Raw genomic sequence first — 19,336 nt, 5'->3', positions numbered from 1 at the left:
TCGCACTTCTAACAGTAAGCCACCAGTGAATACACTTAACCAATAACAAGCACAACGCACTCATTTTGATAAGGAAACGCACTAATGCATTCGCCAACACATGTCTTTGTGAAAATGAAAATAGCGAAGTGATGCTAATAAGATTTCCTGTTTTTGGGGATTTTTTTTTCATACATATCCATACTCGCGACCCGTGGGAGCCCGTTAAGATGATTGTTGGGAAGAGATCCCAAAACGCCCAGATATAATTCTGCAGCTTTGCGTCGGTTCTTCACAGCGATTTCAGCTCTTTAAGCATTGTGCACTGTGGAGCAGTAAGCCCAGGGAAATATTGTTGGATATGTCATACCAGTCAAATAAGGGCAGCAGAGAAAAAGACACCACACAGAAATAGCTCAAAGACTAATACGAAGAAGAGTAGACACACAAGCAAGGAAACAGGCATTCAATTAGCTGCAGTGTGGGAAATTATTTCCTCCAATCCTCCATTATATTGGCAACATTACTTAACATAGAACAGATGCTGTATTTTATTGCAACATGGTGTCCACTGTGCACAGTTAGGTCTTGGGTTGATGTAAATGTAAGCTGACAGTCGAGAGAGAAACAAGCTTAAATCTGTGGTCACTCCAAACTGATTGTATAAATGTGGCATGAAGATCAGCTAATGAATGGTAAAATATTAAATCCCTTATGTATGTTAATTCCATCCTTATGGTTTTTTGAATGTCTTAATCCTTAGCCATTAATGAGTGACCAAAGTCAAGCAGTTTTGGAAATGTGTGGGATGTGAATATGTGCACAGGAGCCAGCAGCAAAATACAGTAAAACACACACACACAATCCCCATCTTCCTCCTTCTAAACACATGTGACTAAATCAACAGTGTTGGACATCTACATAATACTGTAGCAGAACATTCGGTATTTGTCTGAACATTTTATTGTGAAAATGTAATGTGTTGCAAGGGGTAATAACGTGGCTCTGAACGTCGCTCCTGTTGGGAGACCAGATAGGAGCAGGGCAAATTTTGAATATTTGATTTGATGTTTTGGTCACAACTTTACTCTGCATCACAAGGATCCATAAAAGTTGTCACAAGATGCATGCAACAACACTATATCAACCTGGGGTTTGTTCCTCCCTTCAATGAGCTAAAGTGCGTTTACAATATCACCATGTCACATTACGTGAATCTGTCTTTATTCATGTGTGTTATACAAAGTACAAATTGATTTATTTGTACTTTGTACTTTGTAAAAATTAATCGTAATGAAGATATTTATCCAGAAGAAAGGTTGCAAACATTGGAAAATAACCTATTATCTATAGCAATAGAAATATGTCGTTTTCATTCCTTTACTTCGGTTGTTTTTATAAAGGTGAAGGAGATCAATTCAAACAATGAAACATTGATGCTAGAAAACAAGTTACAATTATGCACTTCTGCCACTGTTGTGTCAAACCTAAATACGACATGCAGTGATGCAGTTTACACTAGCCATTGTGACTTATTGTAATCAGGTGTAAGAAAGGGGAAAGCACGCTCACACAGAACAAAGGAATGACAGCACATGTGAGAAAGAGGTTTTTGGGACACAGCAGCAGCAGAGATAAAAAAGCGGACAATGAGCTTCTGTTTGGAGCGGGTTTTTCTGTTTACATTATGTCTGAAGGTGCCTTTAAACAACATTTCTATATGCAGAGACATTTGCTGAGAAATCATTGTGTAGGGGAATTTGTGACATCTTTTTTCATATACAAGATTTAAAATGGAGCAGAGATTTTAACATGTTACTGTTCTATAATTGATTTGTTTCCTTTTTCTTGTGTGGAAAAACCAAAATATTGCTCAGAGCGGAGTATTTCTACAAAGCTTGGTGTGTTTGTTTGCTTTTTTTGTGTTTTTTAGGGCTTATTTGAGACTTTATTTGAGTTGACAGGGAAAGTGCAAGTGCCCGGCTTAGTTGTGTGTCTCATTTCTTTGTGAAATTCATAAGAAAAGAATAAGATATTTAATCATATACAGTAAGGAACAATTACCCATAATATGTTGGAGGGGAGCAAGAAAAACTTTTAATAAAATTATTATTAGACCACTGTGCTGTTGAGGTGCTTAAAGTTGTCTCTTTGGTGTGGTTTTCCCAAGGGTTTAAAATATTTTCAGTCATTGACAGTTAAATCCTGTCTAGAGCTTTTATTGTCACTTATTTTCATCTGAAACTTGAGCTCTTGATCCCCAACTACAATATTTTATGAGTTTTGTTTCCAGATACATATTTAGTCTGCCATGTTAAACAGCATGCACAAAGGGTCGTTGCAGGGCAGCAGGGCTTTGCAGACCTATAAGCCACGGTCTGATCCCTGACACATAGAGATAGAGATTTGCAGCCATCTGGCCAGATGAGACAGTTGGACGGGAGCATTCGCTCTGGTTCTCTGCTGTGACTCAACCCCCGGCGCACACAAACACACACACGTGCGTTGTCATTGGTTGTGAGGGGTTCTGTCATCTGTCTCAAGGGTTGCCAGGGAGCTCTGGTGGTCAGTGATAGTGACCTAGCCCACAGCTGTGCTCAGAGCAGGACATTTAGATGCTCAAATCAAGGCCTCAGATTTTGCTTGCAGCTTCTTTTGTGGATAGAAGGTCAAACATCCATGAAAAAGTCAGGAAACTGTCGGCAAATGGGGAAAAGAAAACTAAGAGGAACTGGGTAGGGCAACTGAAAGAGTTAGAACATAATCAAATTGATTACTTTAAATTAGGTATAATCTGTTCATCTGTGAACCCGTCCTAATTGGCCATCAGTGTGGTTTAGACTGTGGTACTTGGTTCCTTGTCGTTTTGATGCTGGCAGGAGGCGTCAGACTAACTTTTCTAGTAGGAATACAGAAACACATCTGACATTTAACATACTTACTGTATTTTATTTGTTATTTTAAATGCATTTCTGTAGATAGTTTGATAATTAATTGGATAGAAACCTCAAAGAAATACCAAATTGCCCTTTTTGATTTAATATAAAACCTCAATTGCCGTACAACTTTAAAAGGAAAACATAACTCAACATTTTATGAAAAAATAATACAAACATAAAAAGTTGTCATCCAAACAAAAATAAAGATAAAGAAATAAATGTCACTTTGTTTTTTCAGTAATTTGTCTTGAATTACAAAATATTTATGATCAATTGAGGTAACTGTTGTTGCTCTTTCTAAGTATTTGATTTTTAAAGTTTGCAGTCAACCAATCTACCTTCCACACACAGAAAGCCCTACATGGACCATGTGACGATGAAATAAGCGTAAGATCTTTAACTTATAAACTACATTAGTGTTTAATGTTGGAATAAAAAGGCTTTTGGAGAATTTCAATGGTCCTTTGTTTTAATCAAGGGTTTCATGGGGTCAGCCAGTGACAGGAGGCTGGAGCGGGCCTCGTTGTATTGACAATAGCACACATTCACACGCATGTTTGTCTCATTGTGTCCTGCTGTTTCAGTGGATATACTGGATATTCAGTGGTATGCTAACAATTTTTATTTTTTAAAGGACAAGAAAACATTAAATACTAAGTCAGACTAGTGTACCTAGTCATAATTTAGTCACTAAAAATGGCCATAAAATACAGAAATACATTTTGCTGTTTGCTTATGGCAACATCAGTTTGATTAAGAGCACTGAAGACAGCGTGACATTGATATTTTTGTCGGTTTTAAGCTGAGATGATGATTGAATCCAGCATCTTCCTAGTATCTCTTGCCAACACCATCTGACATGCAGTCATGCGCTGTGAGGATTAAAGTCAAATGTCTGTACAATGTCGTAATATTGCTTTTTCAACATTCTTTATTATACAGAATGGTGATAATATTCTAACTAAACTAAAGCAAGGATTTATTTTTAAAGCCTATTTTAATGCTACTTTTATTTTGATACCCCCTATTTTTCATGTCGATGATATTTGAATACAACATTAAATAAACACAGTAAACAAGGTGTTAAATATAACTGTCAATAGCTTTCATAAATGTATTTTCTCGGAGGCCACCACACGCGTAGCCTGGCAGCGCAGAACACATCATTGCCGGTGTTGTGCCAAAAAGTGATTACCTGCCAGAATCTGATTTCTTCTGATTTCTGGCCGCGGGAGCGCGCACAGCAGCCCGTTGAGCGAAATCGCTAAAACGTCAGATTTTCAGATAATGAAGCTCAAGAATGAGATCAAGTCATATTTAGGCAGAAACAACTTTTCATTAACTGTATTTGGCCTTCAATCAATTTTTGGCAGGTGAAAATGCCTATTTTGTGTTGTAATGGTCCTTTAAAAGAGTTAAAAGCAATCCTGTGAGCGCTAGTATTTATATTATGAAGCTCAAGAATGAGATCAAATCATATTTAGGTAGAAACAACCTTTCATTAATTTTATTTGGCCTTCAATCAATTTTTGGCAAGTAAAAAGACCAATTTTCAGGGGAGAAATCAGATTCTGGCAGGCAATCACTTTTTGGCACAACACCGGCATTTGTGTCCGTTGTCCTTTGCGTCGCGCTGTAATTACACCACCAAACTCTAGGAGGCAGTGTGGGGTTTTTTCTGCAACACTGTAGCTTGCAACAGAGCAAACAAAGCATTTTATATGAATTAAAACTGAAAAATGTTGAGCATCAGTCGTTTTTACTGACATTGCTGCAGTCTATAATTCGCTTGAAAACAAGAAGTAGAAGTGCGTAATACAAAGAAGAAGAAGAGGAGTAATGCAACCAAGCATTAACTGAACTTCTGACCCCATTTCTAAGGGAGAGTCCAGCCAGCCTTCAGAGGAACTCATTTCATCCACTTGTATTCACAATTTCATTCTTTCAGTCACAACCTGTCATTTATGACCATGGATGGGAATAGGAACATGGACTGAGCGACAAACATAGAGCCATGCCTTTTGGCCCAGCTTGCTCTCCTTCTTCTTCCTTCTTCTTCCACGTTGACCCTTCATTTGTATTTTAAGCCTCAAACATCACTGAACTGGAAACTAAACGTGTCGATCCTCCTTTTAAAGTATAGTATGCTACTTTCATTGTTCCACTAAACATTTCACATCATATGCTGCATTTTTATGGATTCCTGTCATGCATTTCATTAATGAAACTATTCTGATAAAGCTGAGTCAAAGATGCTGCTCTAAACCAGCACAAATACTTTGTGCAGCAGAAAGATAACCACTGGTGGTCTTGGCTCAGTCTTCATTTTAATTCCACACTATCTTGCACCTCATGAGTATCAAATAACTTTGAAGTCGAAGCCCTGACTTAAGCCTCCATCCATCTTCCTCATTTCAAATCTTTTTTCCTTGCATCCCTATGATGATATCGCCTGTACTACTTCCCACACATGCAGATGACTTGCCTTTCCCTCCTGGCAATGTCTCACCCTGTGTTGAAAATAGCTGATGCTGGAACACAACTTGTATAACATTGATTTAAATTTCAATCTAGACAGCTACCTCGGAGCCCTGGGTCGACTCCTAGATTTCTCTCTGGCACCGGTGTTGGAGAAAAATAAAGGAAAACGGGCAGACTTCTTACTCTGGTAGGGAGTGCTGCAAGAGGGCACACACATCCTCACACAGTAAGCTGTTATTTGCAGATGTAAACACAATATGCATACACAGAGCTTTGACAGTCTTCCCTCTGCTGCTCCTGTGTGCAGTGCTGCTTGCTGACAAGCACACTCTGGCAAAAATCACAATCCTGAAGAGGATTTATCTCCCAGCCTTTCATTCCAGTGCTCCTCCTGTCCATCATCAGGAGAGGTTTTGTGAGTGCTGCACAGGTTGTCATTTACCCCAGAGTGCTCTAAGTATAAAACCCTTGAATCAGAGTGCACTATTATCACACTGAATTAGGCACGCTGTGATCTATGTTTTGGGAAAACATAACAGATTTCAAGAGGGGAAAAAAAAGATTACATGTGATTTTCTGGAATAGCAGTGGAAACGGCAGGAAAAGTAAGAAATGGGATGCCAATTTGGACATGGGGTTGAAAAAAATATAAGTGAGAGAAAAACTAAAGAGCAGAGGAGAGAAGCTGATGGATACTTAATGGTTGGTGTTAAGTAGGGTCAGAAATCAAGAGGATTGAACTTGGCTGCAAAGCAACTGGTAAATTGATGTATTTCCGACAACTGAACAGAGTGAAATAGCTTTTTCTTGTTTTCTTTTTTCACCAGTCTCTTCCTTTTGAGCATAAGAGGATGGGATTACAGGTTATTAAGCTACAGGCAGCACTTTTGTTTTTAGTCATAATCCTTTTGATAGAGCAATATGCTTTAACAACCACTAAACCAGTAAATGCTGACCAGTTCTAGAAATAAAACAGCTTAAAATTATGTTTTATTATAGAACAGGAACATCTGAGTAAATGGGGATTCAATCAGCATGGCTTTTAGAAACACAGTTTACAAATGTGCAATGCACTCATATGTTGATTATATTTCTCCATGTTCTAGATAATGTGAATAAATGCCTCGGTTTGACTGCCGATGGGGTCAAATGCTCTGTGGACGTTTTATGATAAGAGATCTTTCATGCAACGTCTCTATATCTGCCAGCTCCTTCCAAAATGTCATCTAGGAGTAGATGACACAGATATAGTCAAATTATCAATGCCTCTTAAACTGTAAGAGATTGTAAAAAACTTAATATCATCTTCATAAACAGTTAAATAAGATTCATTGATAGTTATGTGAGAGTTCTTAAGCATATAATCTTAAAATGTCTTAAAGTAAGGCATTTTCTTTGAAGATTTCAGTAAGTAAACTTACTTCAGCTTCAAAAGTCATTGCTTGATAACATTTTCTTCTGCTACTTAATTTTATTATACACATCATATGCAAAAAGCCTCAAAGTCTTTCTTTAAACTCCACCTCCCACATTACCAGTAATGCTCAGACACTAAGAAAGACACTCGACACCCTCTGAAATACTTGGAACGGAATATTTGAAATCTTCATTTATGCTCTAAAAGCATCACAACAGTCCAGTCAATGTCTACACTTTATATATAATACCCTGACAGGATGTGGAAATGGTTTGGGATTGAATACATGGCTTAAATAATCAGTGGGATGCTCCTCACAAAGAAGTAATTATCTCACCAGTGACAGACAGACCAGGTTTCTTTCGCTAATATATATATACATACATACATACATACATACATACATACATACATACATACATACATACATACATACATACATACATACATACATACATACATACATACATACATACATACATACATACATACATACATACATACATACATACATACATACATACATACATACATACATACATACATACATACATACATACATACATACATACATACATACATACATACATACATACATACATACATACATACATGTATTACATACATACATACATACATACGTACATACGTACATACATACGTACATACGTACATACGTACATACGTACATACGTACATATGTACAATGTGGGTTTTCAGAAACAGTAAAGTGGGAGTATATGTGGCTGTTGTTTGGACTGAAATGCCCTACAACAACTCCTTTGCTCCTACCTCAGATGTTTGCCAACATGTGGTTTATTTTTGAAAAATGTGTGTCTTTCTTCAATAACAAGCCTGGCATGTGATCTTGTTACCTTTCTGAAATGACCCTTCTTTCTCCTTTTGAGACAGCTGCTTTGTCCCTCAGTGAATTCAGCATATTTTTAGAGCAAGAACTGCAACGTTTTAGTAGTCATATATGTAAAAGACATGAGATATGTAATGTTTATGCCTTCAACAGTCTTTTACAATCACAGCATTGAGCTATCCAGACATTTATTTCCCCCCTGAGGTTTCATTTAGACAACGACAGTAACAGACAGAGCTACAGCGCGTACATGTGCATGTTTTCCGCTCATGGGAGACTGAACAGTACATCAAGTGGGATATAGCACTACAGTGGTCATGTACTGAGAGTTTTCTTGTAACACTATGTCACATTGCCAAAACAGTTTAAATCAGCATGTCAAGCAATCTGTGAATCAGCAGAGAATATCACTTTTCTACATGATTAAACATATTAAACCAGTTGGTCTTACGACCAACTACTATTGACCTCATTGCCTAGTTTTTGCAAGGCAAGATTTTCACTGCACTCAGGGACAGTGGAGATACCAAAAACACTGTAGGCAGCATTCACCAGTGTTTTCTTTCTTTTCATTTTACTTAGTCACTGTGAAGAAGAAAAAAAAACTTGGGTGCTGCAGTAGATAAAATGAAAGGAAGCATGGAGCCACGGTGGGAACGGCAGGGAGTTGTATTTGTTGAGTAAAGCATGAAAAGCTGGCCATGTTTCAAATATAGACGCAATTCTACTTTATTGAAGTAGTTGGCATCTCAAAGGGGCTTGTGTTCTTCAAAAAAAAAACACTAATCAGTGAACTCAAATTAATTTAATGAGGGAAAGGAGAAAAGTCTATCATTTCACTCAAGTTCAATCAAGTTATTAAAATGTTGAAAGTCAAATGTAGCAGGACAGAATGATTCCGACTCCGCTCGTTTGTGTTTTCCGTTTTTTTCCTGCTGTTTTAGTCCTTGTGCTCATTGATGCCTGGACTGATTTGTACCAGATTAACCTTGACACTTTAGCAAACACCAATGCCACCTGGCGAGAAAGCAAACATCATCCTGTTTCATCTTGATTCTTCATGCTCTTGTGAAGAGAGATGCTCATTTCCTCCCTCTGTAATCCAAAGGACAAGTTGGAGGTGGTTCGTGCATTGATTTCTGCTGACTATATTTGAGTCTACTGCCCTCTATCTGTCACCGGCGTGTATCGTCAGTCTGGGAGTTTCTGAGTGTGTGAGAGAGAAAAAAAGCAGAAGTGTGTTTGCCGAGCCTAAGCCACAGCTGTTCTGGAGATCTCCCCCTCCCTCTCCCATCTTCCTCTAATATAACCCTCCACTGTGCAGGTCTAAGCTCATGAAAGGACATCCAAACTGCCAAGTCAGCACAAACTAAGTCCACATAGGCAAGCAGTTCAACTTCATCACTTCACACGCACATTCACGCACACACACACACACAAGCTCCGTTTCTGCTGAGCTACATACAGTATGTATGCTGCAGCCTAATCAGAATCTAACTCTGATAAAGGCCCCTTTTTTTAAAATATCTTTCCGCTGATAAAGGGCACATGGCTACGTTACTGCGAGCACAAACGTGTTCGTGATTTTGCATGGTCTGTGCGTGTGTGTGTATTCTTTTGAAAAAGGCTTTCACATTACGACGCACAAATTTGCCCTCCATTCAAAATTACACAAAGCTTCCCCTCGACGCAAAATTGCTTTTCACATCTTGGTGACCATGACAACCGAAACTGCAGTCAGATTTACTTGACAATTTAGTTAAACTAGAAGGAGGAATAATCCTTAAGGTAAACATGTAATGATTAAACTGTGCATTATGCAAAGCAGTCGTCGAGACGAAACACACTTCAGAAACAGATAAGGCACCTTGACTGTAGTGCAAAAAGGTTCTCTAAATGCCATGGCTCATAAGATCACCTTTAAAAACTCTTTTACCCTTCACTATTGTCCCTGAAAATAAAACACTGTTAGGCTGCTCTTTCTTCTGGGTGGTAAAGTAGGGGTTACAATGGCAGCCACTGATTTACAGTTTAACAGCTTCTTCCCAGACAAGTAGAGTGATGGGAAGAAAGGCCGTTTTTTTGTTGCCATTGTTTGGCTTTTCAAGGAAATGGGATAAGAGAGAGTGAGGTAAAATAATGCTGCACTCCACCCTGAAGTTCAGCTCTCACTAATGGAGAGGAGAAGCAGGAGAAAGATAAAGGAGAGCAAGAGAGGATGCAGACACTCGCAGCATTGTTGTGTTCACTTTGGCTGCAGCTTGCAAGCACAGCAGTTACGGCGCAGGCTATTGGCAGGTTTGTTTACGTACATTTAGGTGAGATAAAGAAAAAACCAAGTGAGCGAAAGTGGAGAGACGCTACCCCACCGTCTTACGGGGGAGCAGACAGTCTGAGGCAAAGATGGAGAGACAGACACAAAGAGGCTTCTAGCATTTCCTGAGTCAGATCCATGGCTTGGTTGGCAGCGGTCCAAATCTCCTGAATAAGTGTGTGTGTGAGTGTGTGTGAGTGCGTGTGTGTGGTGCAGGATGGGAACAACAATCCGTGCCAGCTCCCCTTCAGCAGACTTGTCCACACAGGCTTTGGTCTCATGCATCAGCCTCTGTTCTAGAAAGGCTGCAGACGCTAAGATGAGTTTCACCCTGCAGGGGACAAAAGTCTGATGGAGGGTGAGGAGATTAGCACCGACAAGGGTAGAAACGTCTCAGATCAAAAGGCTGCATGATTAAAATGAACACATATCTGAACAGTCAGCTTATTTTAATTAAGAAAGTAATGATTTGAAAGGGGGAAGTCCTGGATTTTTTATTTTCCTTTTTATCATCTTTATTGTATCCATATTTGTTTAATCTGTTACAATCTTTTCAACGCACAAACATTCAATACCGGTATGAGTGCAAATGATTGACATTTCAAAAAGACAAGGTTGGCTTTGACTAAGAAATTCCTGCTGATGTTAAATCTTGTTTTGACCTCTGTCTTTTAGGCAGACCCGCGAGCAGCAAACACCCCCAGACTTCTTCTACTTCTCTGACTTTGAGAGACACAATGCTGAGATCGCAGCTTTTCATTTGGACAGGTGAGTTTTGCGATCTCCTTGTGTGCTTGTGTGAAAGCGACTCGTCTGTTTTCAGACATGACTTTCAAATCATCCTTTAGTTTGTTCCAGGAACAATGACGACGAGTCGTATAATCTGGAGCCTTCCCATAATAGATTTGGGCTGTGAAAGTCTGAATGGGATTAAGTGCATGAGGGATTAGATAACAAACTCAGAGAGGGGATCATCTTGTCTGCTTGTTGCTGTGTACATTGATTTCAGAATGATCCTTTGACTGGGAGTACTTCAATGAGCAAAAGCAGAAAACAGATGAGTCAAATTTGATCGAGAGGGAGAATGATAAATTGATTTTTTAGGAGTGTTTCAGATACTGCTGATGCCATCATAGTTCCTCTACATCTGTTCACAAGCATAAAGTTGCCCCTCTAATTTAAATTCGGTCTTATGCGAGTGTGTCTTTGCATGCACAAAGAGTCAGACTGGAATATTACATACATGCCAAACCACCAAAACATGCTTTTAGGTTTTAGTTCTGCAGGGAGGGCCCTGTTGTTACCCCGCTCGCACAGTTTGTTTATAACTTCTCTGTACCATGCATGCCTTCCTTTGAATTATAGTGCAGTTGCCCAACCTCTCTTGTTTTCTATTGACTGATGAAAACAAAAAAACAGTTTGCAACATTCCTGCTTTCCAATAACTGCTCCTAAACATATATTACTTACTGAACTCCAGTTACACAAATAATTGCAACACTTGGAGAGTTCAAAAGTAAAAGCTTAGCTGTTTTCTCAATGCTAGCGTACTTTCCCACATGCACGTGCACTCGTACACACTTACCTGCTCACACACACAAACAGGGGCTCTTTTGTGACCCAACGTGACGGTGCAGTTTGAAGCCTCTGAATGCAGTCCTCTGTAGGCTAAAGTTTCTCCAACTCTGCTCCACAGAGCCAGGCTGTCCGTGTGGCCGCCTGCTCCCAGGAGGCTCAGCTTTAGTTTCAATGGATCAGGGTCATTGGGACAGCACGTACAGTGTGTGACAGACCAAATATGGGCTGAAGGTATCGTGTTCTGACATAGGAGCAAAAAGGAAAATAAAACAGACAGCGGGAGGTAGAGACAGAACAAAAACCAAAAAACCTGAGAATAGAGGGAGTTGAGCTGTAGACTAGTGTGAGTATAACAAAAAAGAGGGTTAAAAATGATCCGGTTTAGATGATGGTGCTGATTGTGGTGTGGATTTTTCTGTGTTGATGTGTGATAGTGAGACTAGCTTAAAAGAGGCTTAACATGCACCATTTCCCTCCTTGTTGAGCTTTATGTGGGCCAGTCGCACAAGCAGACAGAAACCACTGTAAGGGCTGTAAATTATTGATGCATCTTGTGAATGAACTACATATAGATGAAGTCGTGTCCCGACAAGTTGGATTTGTAATATTTAAAGGTTATTTCTCTTTGTAGAAAATGTTTCCTTGTGTTGCGCTTTTTCCTGTCAACCTTTATTTAAATGAAAATAGGGATGTCACAGCATATGTTAGGGCTCATTTGTAGGAGCACTAAGCCTGTCTGCAGTGCCATATACAAAGTGAAGGATTATGGGTATTCAACCATCACAGATGGGCTTGAATGTAGTCTTCAGAGAATATTTCTTTTATGAAAAACAATAAATCCTAGATATACATAAATATCATATCATCCTTCTCTTATCTGTACATCTTCATAAGATAGAATGAATAAATATTACTACGTTAAAACATCATAACTCGTAAGGCGACGGGACCCGTTCAGTTACACTGAACGACATCAAAACACATTAAATAACATCTATCTACAAAGACAAAGAAATCAGTTTCTAAAGAAAATAAATCTTTATAGTAGGGCAATGAAGGAATCAGAATATGCATTCAATTAAACTAAAACTATATCAAAAATATTTGGGTGTGACTCGGAGAATTTGTTATATACACCACTGTGCAAAAGTCTTAGGCACCCCTAGTCTTATTTTATCAGAGTTGTAGTGATGTCTGCTTTCCAGTCTCATAAAGATACAAACAGAGAATGAAAGCTTGTACACCTAAATTGAAGGATGGAATCCTGATTCATGTAATTGCATTTAGAGACATTGTGCTGAAAACTGTGTAATTTTATCTTGTGTACATATTATCCTGACCTCAGCCTGTATGTCTTTTCCTATGGTTGAAAAATATTACTATTAAAATTTACAATAATCCATCCACCAATTAATATCATATCCAATATTGTGTTTTCTGTTACCATCTTAATAAAGACACTGGAGAATAAATATGGATCCTAATTCAAGTGTGGATAAAAACAAAATGTCTGGGGAGCCTGAGACTTTTGCAAGATTGTATTTTTCCACTTGAATTAAGACGTTTGATATTGGTTTTAAAGGTTCATCACAAATCAAAAAGTAAACATCATGTCACTCTCAAAGGTGGTGTTGTATGTGTGTCCAAAACTGATAGGTGGAAAGTTTCATTGCAACAAGTAAGAACTTCTCAAAATGAAAAGGTAGCTGACTTGGTCTTCATCCACGAAGGAATCAGTCAAATGAATACAAGATGTCCAAACAGCTCCTATACAGATTGCGTCATCAGGATTTAGAGCTCTCCTGTTTTGCTTTAAAAACTCAGTATACATGTTCTCACTGTGGAAGAATGAGCAGGAGGATACAGACGCTTTGTTTCTGCACGTGTTCAGTGCAACATGAAGCTGGAAGTTCAAAACAGTCAAATCTGGAATTGATCTTTCCGTTTTAAAGGAAACGCTGATGTCATGGCAAACAGCTTTTTCTTTCTTTTTTTTTTTTTACATCTTGAATGATTACCGTCTGCCTCTATATCTCTGTCTTTCTAGGATCCTTGACTTTCGTAGAGTGCCCCCTGTAGCAGGCCGACTTGTAAACATGACAAAAGAGATCAGAGATGTGACGCGTGACAAGAAGCTGTGGAGGACCTTCTTCATCTCACCAGGTAAAATCTCAACCAGCATCTGCAGCTTCACAGACCGATATAGTCCCTCGGGTACAACTTGAAAAGAGAGCACAAAGCAAACATATTTCAACTTTCCTTTTATGATACTTCAAGAACTGAGTTTTGTACAAACTGGACCTAAAGCTGAGTTCAGTCAGAGACATTGTACAAGATGTTGGTCTGCTTTTCAGTGCAGTGAAAAAGACCAGAACATACTGTATCTATACTGTATACTGTACAGTGATATATGATACATGTAAAGGAATAAGTTTGTTTTTTTTAAAGAAAAAAGAAAGACAATAATAAATATCTCCACATGGGGGCGCTGGAGATCACCAGGGTTATAAAATGCCAGTGTGCATTTAGACGGATTCTTGGTGTACATAGAGAGCATAAATCTGTCAAAAAACAGTTATATTTGGAAATAATCACAACACAAAAGCAGATAGTGTTAAAATATAGATTATAAACAATGAATGCATATAATAAAATTATATTTACACTGCTATCGTGTTCGAAATAAAGACTTTTCAATTGAATTGAACAATAAGTAACAATAAATATCTGCACGGAAACCATAAACTACTGAATCATTCAAAGGGAATATGAAATTGTGTTTCAAACAGGTGATGATCTGCAAACAGGGTAATTTGTCACTGAAAAATAGCTGTCAGGAATAAAGAGAAGCTTCTGAGTGTTCATTTATTAACACCTCCTGAAAGATCCTCCCCAGCATTTCCGTGGGCTTGGGCCATTGTCCCACCTTGAATATTTTATTTTCTTTCCTTTGTGGGATTTTCTTTTCTCTTCTGGTTCATAATACCACCTGACAGAAATCCCAATTAATTGTGTTCCTGTATATATGAGCCTGCATGTTTGCATATAAAAAAATATCCTGTATATATTCAAATATACAGTATTTAGTCCTGATTTACAGCGAGTCAATTTCATGCTGCTTAGCCTTGCAGCTCATAAAACACAAATTGAAAAATTGATTGTGTTACATTTATTTGTTATGATTAAGATTAAATCAATATTTTTTCAGTTTGGCTAAAACTATAGACTGCAAAACGTGTTTCAAAACCACCATTGTGATACCTGTTATGAGTTTGAACAAAATAGGGATGATAGGACTGACATTTAGGTCTTTATGAGTAGGTTCAATGAATACTATTAAACAGTTATTGCAATTATGTTGTTTGGTATGTTGTTTAAGTTTTATTATTGCCATTCCTCCAATCATAAACATTATAAACCTGTTTAACATAAGATATCTCTGTGGAGTTTGGCTGATTAGACAAGCATGAAAGCTTTTTACAAGGCTTTGATCGTGACTAATTCATTTTGGTACGTTCTTAATACGCTTAGCTTGGTATTGATTTGCATCATCTTAAGAGTGAGAGCTTAGGTCGTTAAATAATGGCCAGGTTCTATTCTATTGTACCAAAGTCAGTTCTTCCTTTTCTGTCTAGTTCTTTAGTCATTTTCTTTACTTCCTCCCCTTCCTCTCTGGTGACATTTCTAAATCAGTGTCTCGCCTGTTTTCTTTCCCCAGCAAACAACGTCTGCTTCTACGGTGAATGTTCCTACTACTGCTCCACTGAGCATGCTCTGTGTGGGAAACCGGATCAGATCGAAGGCTCACTAGCAGCCTTCCTTCCAGATCTGAATCTGGCTAAACGCAAGACCTGGAGAAACCCCTGGAGGCGATCCTACCACAAACGCAAGAAAGCGGAGTAAGGAGGCCATTCTCAACCTCATGTCAATGACAAAATCTGTCATTTTGATCCTTATTTTGTCATCACTAAACCCTTTTTTCTCCCTGCATATTCTAAGGTGGGAGGTGGATCCAGATTACTGTGACGAGGTGAAGCAAACGCCTCCATATGACCGTGGCTCTCGATTACTCGACGTTATGGATATGACAATCTTCGATTTCTTAATGGGTAAGAGGAAAAGAAAGTATGTACGTATTAAATCCACAGATGATTAAATGATGTGTATGGCACGCATGATTGGTAAATAACTGAGGCTTTCTGACCCTGAATCTCTTTTTTTAACATTGTTCTGTCCTTTTCTTTAGGTAATATGGATCGTCATCATTATGAAACTTTTGAGAAGTTTGGAAATGACACTTTCATCATTCACCTTGACAACGGACGAGGGTAAAGGCATTCAACCATTTTAAATGCATCTATCTTGGTAACCATTAAATGTTTGCTGAATTGCTTAACACAAAGTAAAACAACAGCTTCAGTTAAGTTTTTGCATCATGTAGCTGGCAGATTAATTGAGATTATGAGATTGAATTTTTGACATCCATTCCCCTCACTATCACATGAGTATTTATTGAATAAACTGAAGAAAATGAATTTGAAAATCTGTCCTACAAGCATCTTTTATCTTTCTCCCCTCACTTGTAGGTTTGGAAAACACTCCCATGATGAGCTGTCCATCCTGGTGCCTCTCAGCCAGTGCTGCAGGTCAGACATCTGGACATGACAGTGCAATAACATGTGTTGGATCCCTAATGTTGAACCCGGTTTGAAGCACAGTTCAGATAATGTTGATAAAGTTGATGCCAGGATTTAGGAAGTGCCTGCTCAAAAAGCTTAACATTAGCCAGATTGTTTTTGGGGTCGTTGTTCTGTTGGAACACCAAACTGTTCAAATATGAACTGTGCAGCTGCTGTTTTGAGATTATGCTGCTGGTATTATATTATACTAAGTTAGTTCTCCCTCTTTATTATTCAATCCACTTTTGAGCAACGCAGCAGTTTTACTACCAGCAGAACAGCTTTGGAGCAGTGTTCCTCAGCCCTGGTGTTCGGGGTCCACTGTCCTGCATGTTTTAGATGTTACTGCACTCCAAACCAATCTGGCTCATACTAGTGGACCAATCACAGACTTGTGTAGACCTTGACAACAAGCTGACGGTGATCCAATCCTTTGAATCAGGAGTGTGTTGGAGCAGAGCAACATCTAAAACATTCAGGACGGTTGGATCTGAGGACCAGGTTTTCTTTAAAGCATGATGCTACCCCCGCCATGCTCATTAGTTACAGGTACAGTGTTCTCTAGATTGAATGCTTCTTCATAACTCCTTCAAGCATACCTCAGCTCCTTTTGACCACATAACTCAGTCTTTGTCACTTCTGACATTAGAACTTTCTTAAAGAAGACTCAATTGCTGATATGCTCAGCTGCAACCTTCAGTCAAGTTGGGGGCTTTTTTTCTTAGACATCAGCCTCTCGTTTCAGGTCAATGTAAAGCTCACTTGACTACAGTAAGATTGTTTTAACTGCGTCTTCCAGTTCAGGGTAGGCCTGTACACCTATGCTAGGATAACTCCTGAGTTATTGGTCACCATCCAAACAGACTTACTCAACATTGATCTTGTAAAAACTTGTAAAGACCACATAAAGCTTTTTAAAGAATAACTTATTTACTTATTCGATGTTTCCAGGGTGAGAAAGTCCACTTACCTGCGTATCCAGCTCCTGGCCAAAGAAGAGTACCACCTGAGCTCCCTGATGGAGGAGTCGTTGCTGCGTGACCGCCTGTCCCCGGTCCTCATCCAGCCTCACCTTCAAGCCATGGACCGCAGGGTCCGGCTGGTGCTGCAGGTTCTGGCGGGCTGCATAGAGAAAGAAGGCTATGTTAATGTTGTGGAGGAAGACCTAGTTGGAGACACAGCCAGTCACAGGGGCCGAGGCCACAGGTAGTGGGGTCCAGACTCATGGTTGACAGGATCCCACGCTGATACATAGCCAATGGACCACATCTGCGGATTCTCAACCACTGGGATTGTACCAAAAAAATCCCACTTCTGACATCAAGCTGAATTCAGTGAATTCCAAGACTTGCCATCATTGCCTCTATGGAAACTGCTTTTAGGTGTATTTAAATAGAAAAATCTGCCCACAAATATCAGAAAAGACTGTGCTTACACAGAGGCTTCTTATTTGTCAGGTACAGACTTTTTTGTTTGTATGTTTGTTTGTTTTATCTATATAAGACATAAAGGAACTATTACTATGTTCTGATTTTGTCCTGTATGTTCTAAACACGGAGGGTACCAGTTCGTTTTATGTGTTTTATTATATCAGTGCATAACCAAATCCAACACTGACTGGGCAGTATATGTTCAGACTATAAGCTTTATCAGTTGTCAAAATGTATAAAAAGGTTGAGAAAGCTTGTGGATTTATTTCTGTTTCTAAAACATGTTTTTCACTGCTATTATTGAATGTTACAAAGCTGAAGTCATGCCTGGACAAACAACAGGAGAATATGAGCAAATCTTTGTAATCTTTTTTTCTTGGCACAGACTTAGAACAGAGTGATTGAAAATGTCATTACCTGCTTCTAAACAGCGTGAATCTGAGGACAATTTCCCTCCACACCCTTGTTCAACTGGTACTATTACTTTGCCTTATTCAGACTTTGTATTGCTTTTCCTTTAACCCACCCCCACCACCCGAAAGTTTAGCTTGTGCCATGTGTAGCTAAACAGAGCAACACAAAATGACACTTACCAAACCAAATACACGAAATGTCAGGACTGGAGGCAACATTGAAGTACTTGTAAGTCTTAAATTATTTGCATGTCATTTAATTCAAGTGATTCATTCATAAAAGCACATCTGAAGCATTTAGTATGTTTTTCTAAGATATCACTTTAAAGGTTTATGCAATGCAAAGATGTTAGTTTGTATACTGTTTCATGTCTATCTTACTATTTATTGGGGCATGAAAAGAAATTACAATTCTGTCATAACTTCTATGTTTTGGTTTGCCATTGTGTTACTTTAAACATTACAAAGTACAGTATTTATTAAAAAAAAGTTTGGCATTTGGATACTGTGGGGAAATTTTCATTCCTTTGAAAGCATATTTTGTCCTCAGAACAGCAAAGCTTTTTGGGCTTTGTGGAAGTGGTACCACTGCATTTTTCCCCCCTCCAAAGAGTCCTATGTATTGGCTAACCTAGTACCCGTGCAATGCCAGAAATACAGTACTTGAATGTTTTTGGGTTGGCAGTATTGACAGGATTTATAGACCTAAAAGCAGCATAAAGTCAACTTTAAGAAATGCGTTAAGGTGATATAGGGGTTAAATGCCTCATTCAACCACAGGGATAACCATGTGCACTGTTCTTGGGTTTTCATATTTTCAATGTAAATACCTATAAATATTTTGAAGATCTGCAAAGCTGGACTGCACAGTGATTTGCTTCAGTTTTATGCTCTTGCATTGTTACTGTGAAGATCTGTTTACTAAATGATTAAAGTGTGCAATAAAAACGTGAGACCAGTTGTCTTAATTATTGTAGTTGGATGTGTTGCATTTTATGCATAATTAAAAATAGATAAATAGGGATGAGCCATGACAAATAAAACATGAGACTCACAAGTGAAGGCTTGGATTGTTAAGCACTTTGTCAAACCAAACAAGACTTGGATGAGAAATCTCAGACTCTTCAACCCCCTTTATGCGAATCATGCACAGATAGACTCATAAAATCTAGGAAAACTGTATATATATATATGTGTGTGTGTGTGTGTATATATATATATATATATATATATATATA

At 38.6% G+C, this 19,336-nt stretch overlaps 1 protein-coding gene across 1 annotated transcript in view; it reads left to right on the top strand.

Annotated features, from left to right (window-relative positions):
- fam20ca (FAM20C golgi associated secretory pathway kinase a) overlaps window positions 1-19,048 on the top strand; it is a 42,216-nt gene extending 23,168 nt beyond the window's left edge. The window contains exons 4-10 of the mRNA XM_061712222.1: window positions 10,674-10,766; window positions 13,624-13,739; window positions 15,295-15,475; window positions 15,576-15,685; window positions 15,823-15,904; window positions 16,163-16,222; window positions 17,207-19,048. Coding sequence (XP_061568206.1) covers window positions 10,674-10,766; window positions 13,624-13,739; window positions 15,295-15,475; window positions 15,576-15,685; window positions 15,823-15,904; window positions 16,163-16,222; window positions 17,207-17,465 — 901 coding nt within the window. The 3' untranslated portion in view covers window positions 17,466-19,048. The remainder of the gene's footprint in view (window positions 1-10,673; window positions 10,767-13,623; window positions 13,740-15,294; window positions 15,476-15,575; window positions 15,686-15,822; window positions 15,905-16,162; window positions 16,223-17,206) is intronic.
- Window positions 19,049-19,336: the final 288 nt, after the last annotated feature.

Source organism: Cololabis saira, chromosome 21 (assembly GCF_033807715.1).
Source record: "Cololabis saira isolate AMF1-May2022 chromosome 21, fColSai1.1, whole genome shotgun sequence".
NCBI classification, from domain to species: Eukaryota; Metazoa; Chordata; class Actinopteri; order Beloniformes; family Belonidae; genus Cololabis; species Cololabis saira.
This window is presented reverse-complemented; position numbering and strand designations above follow the sequence as displayed.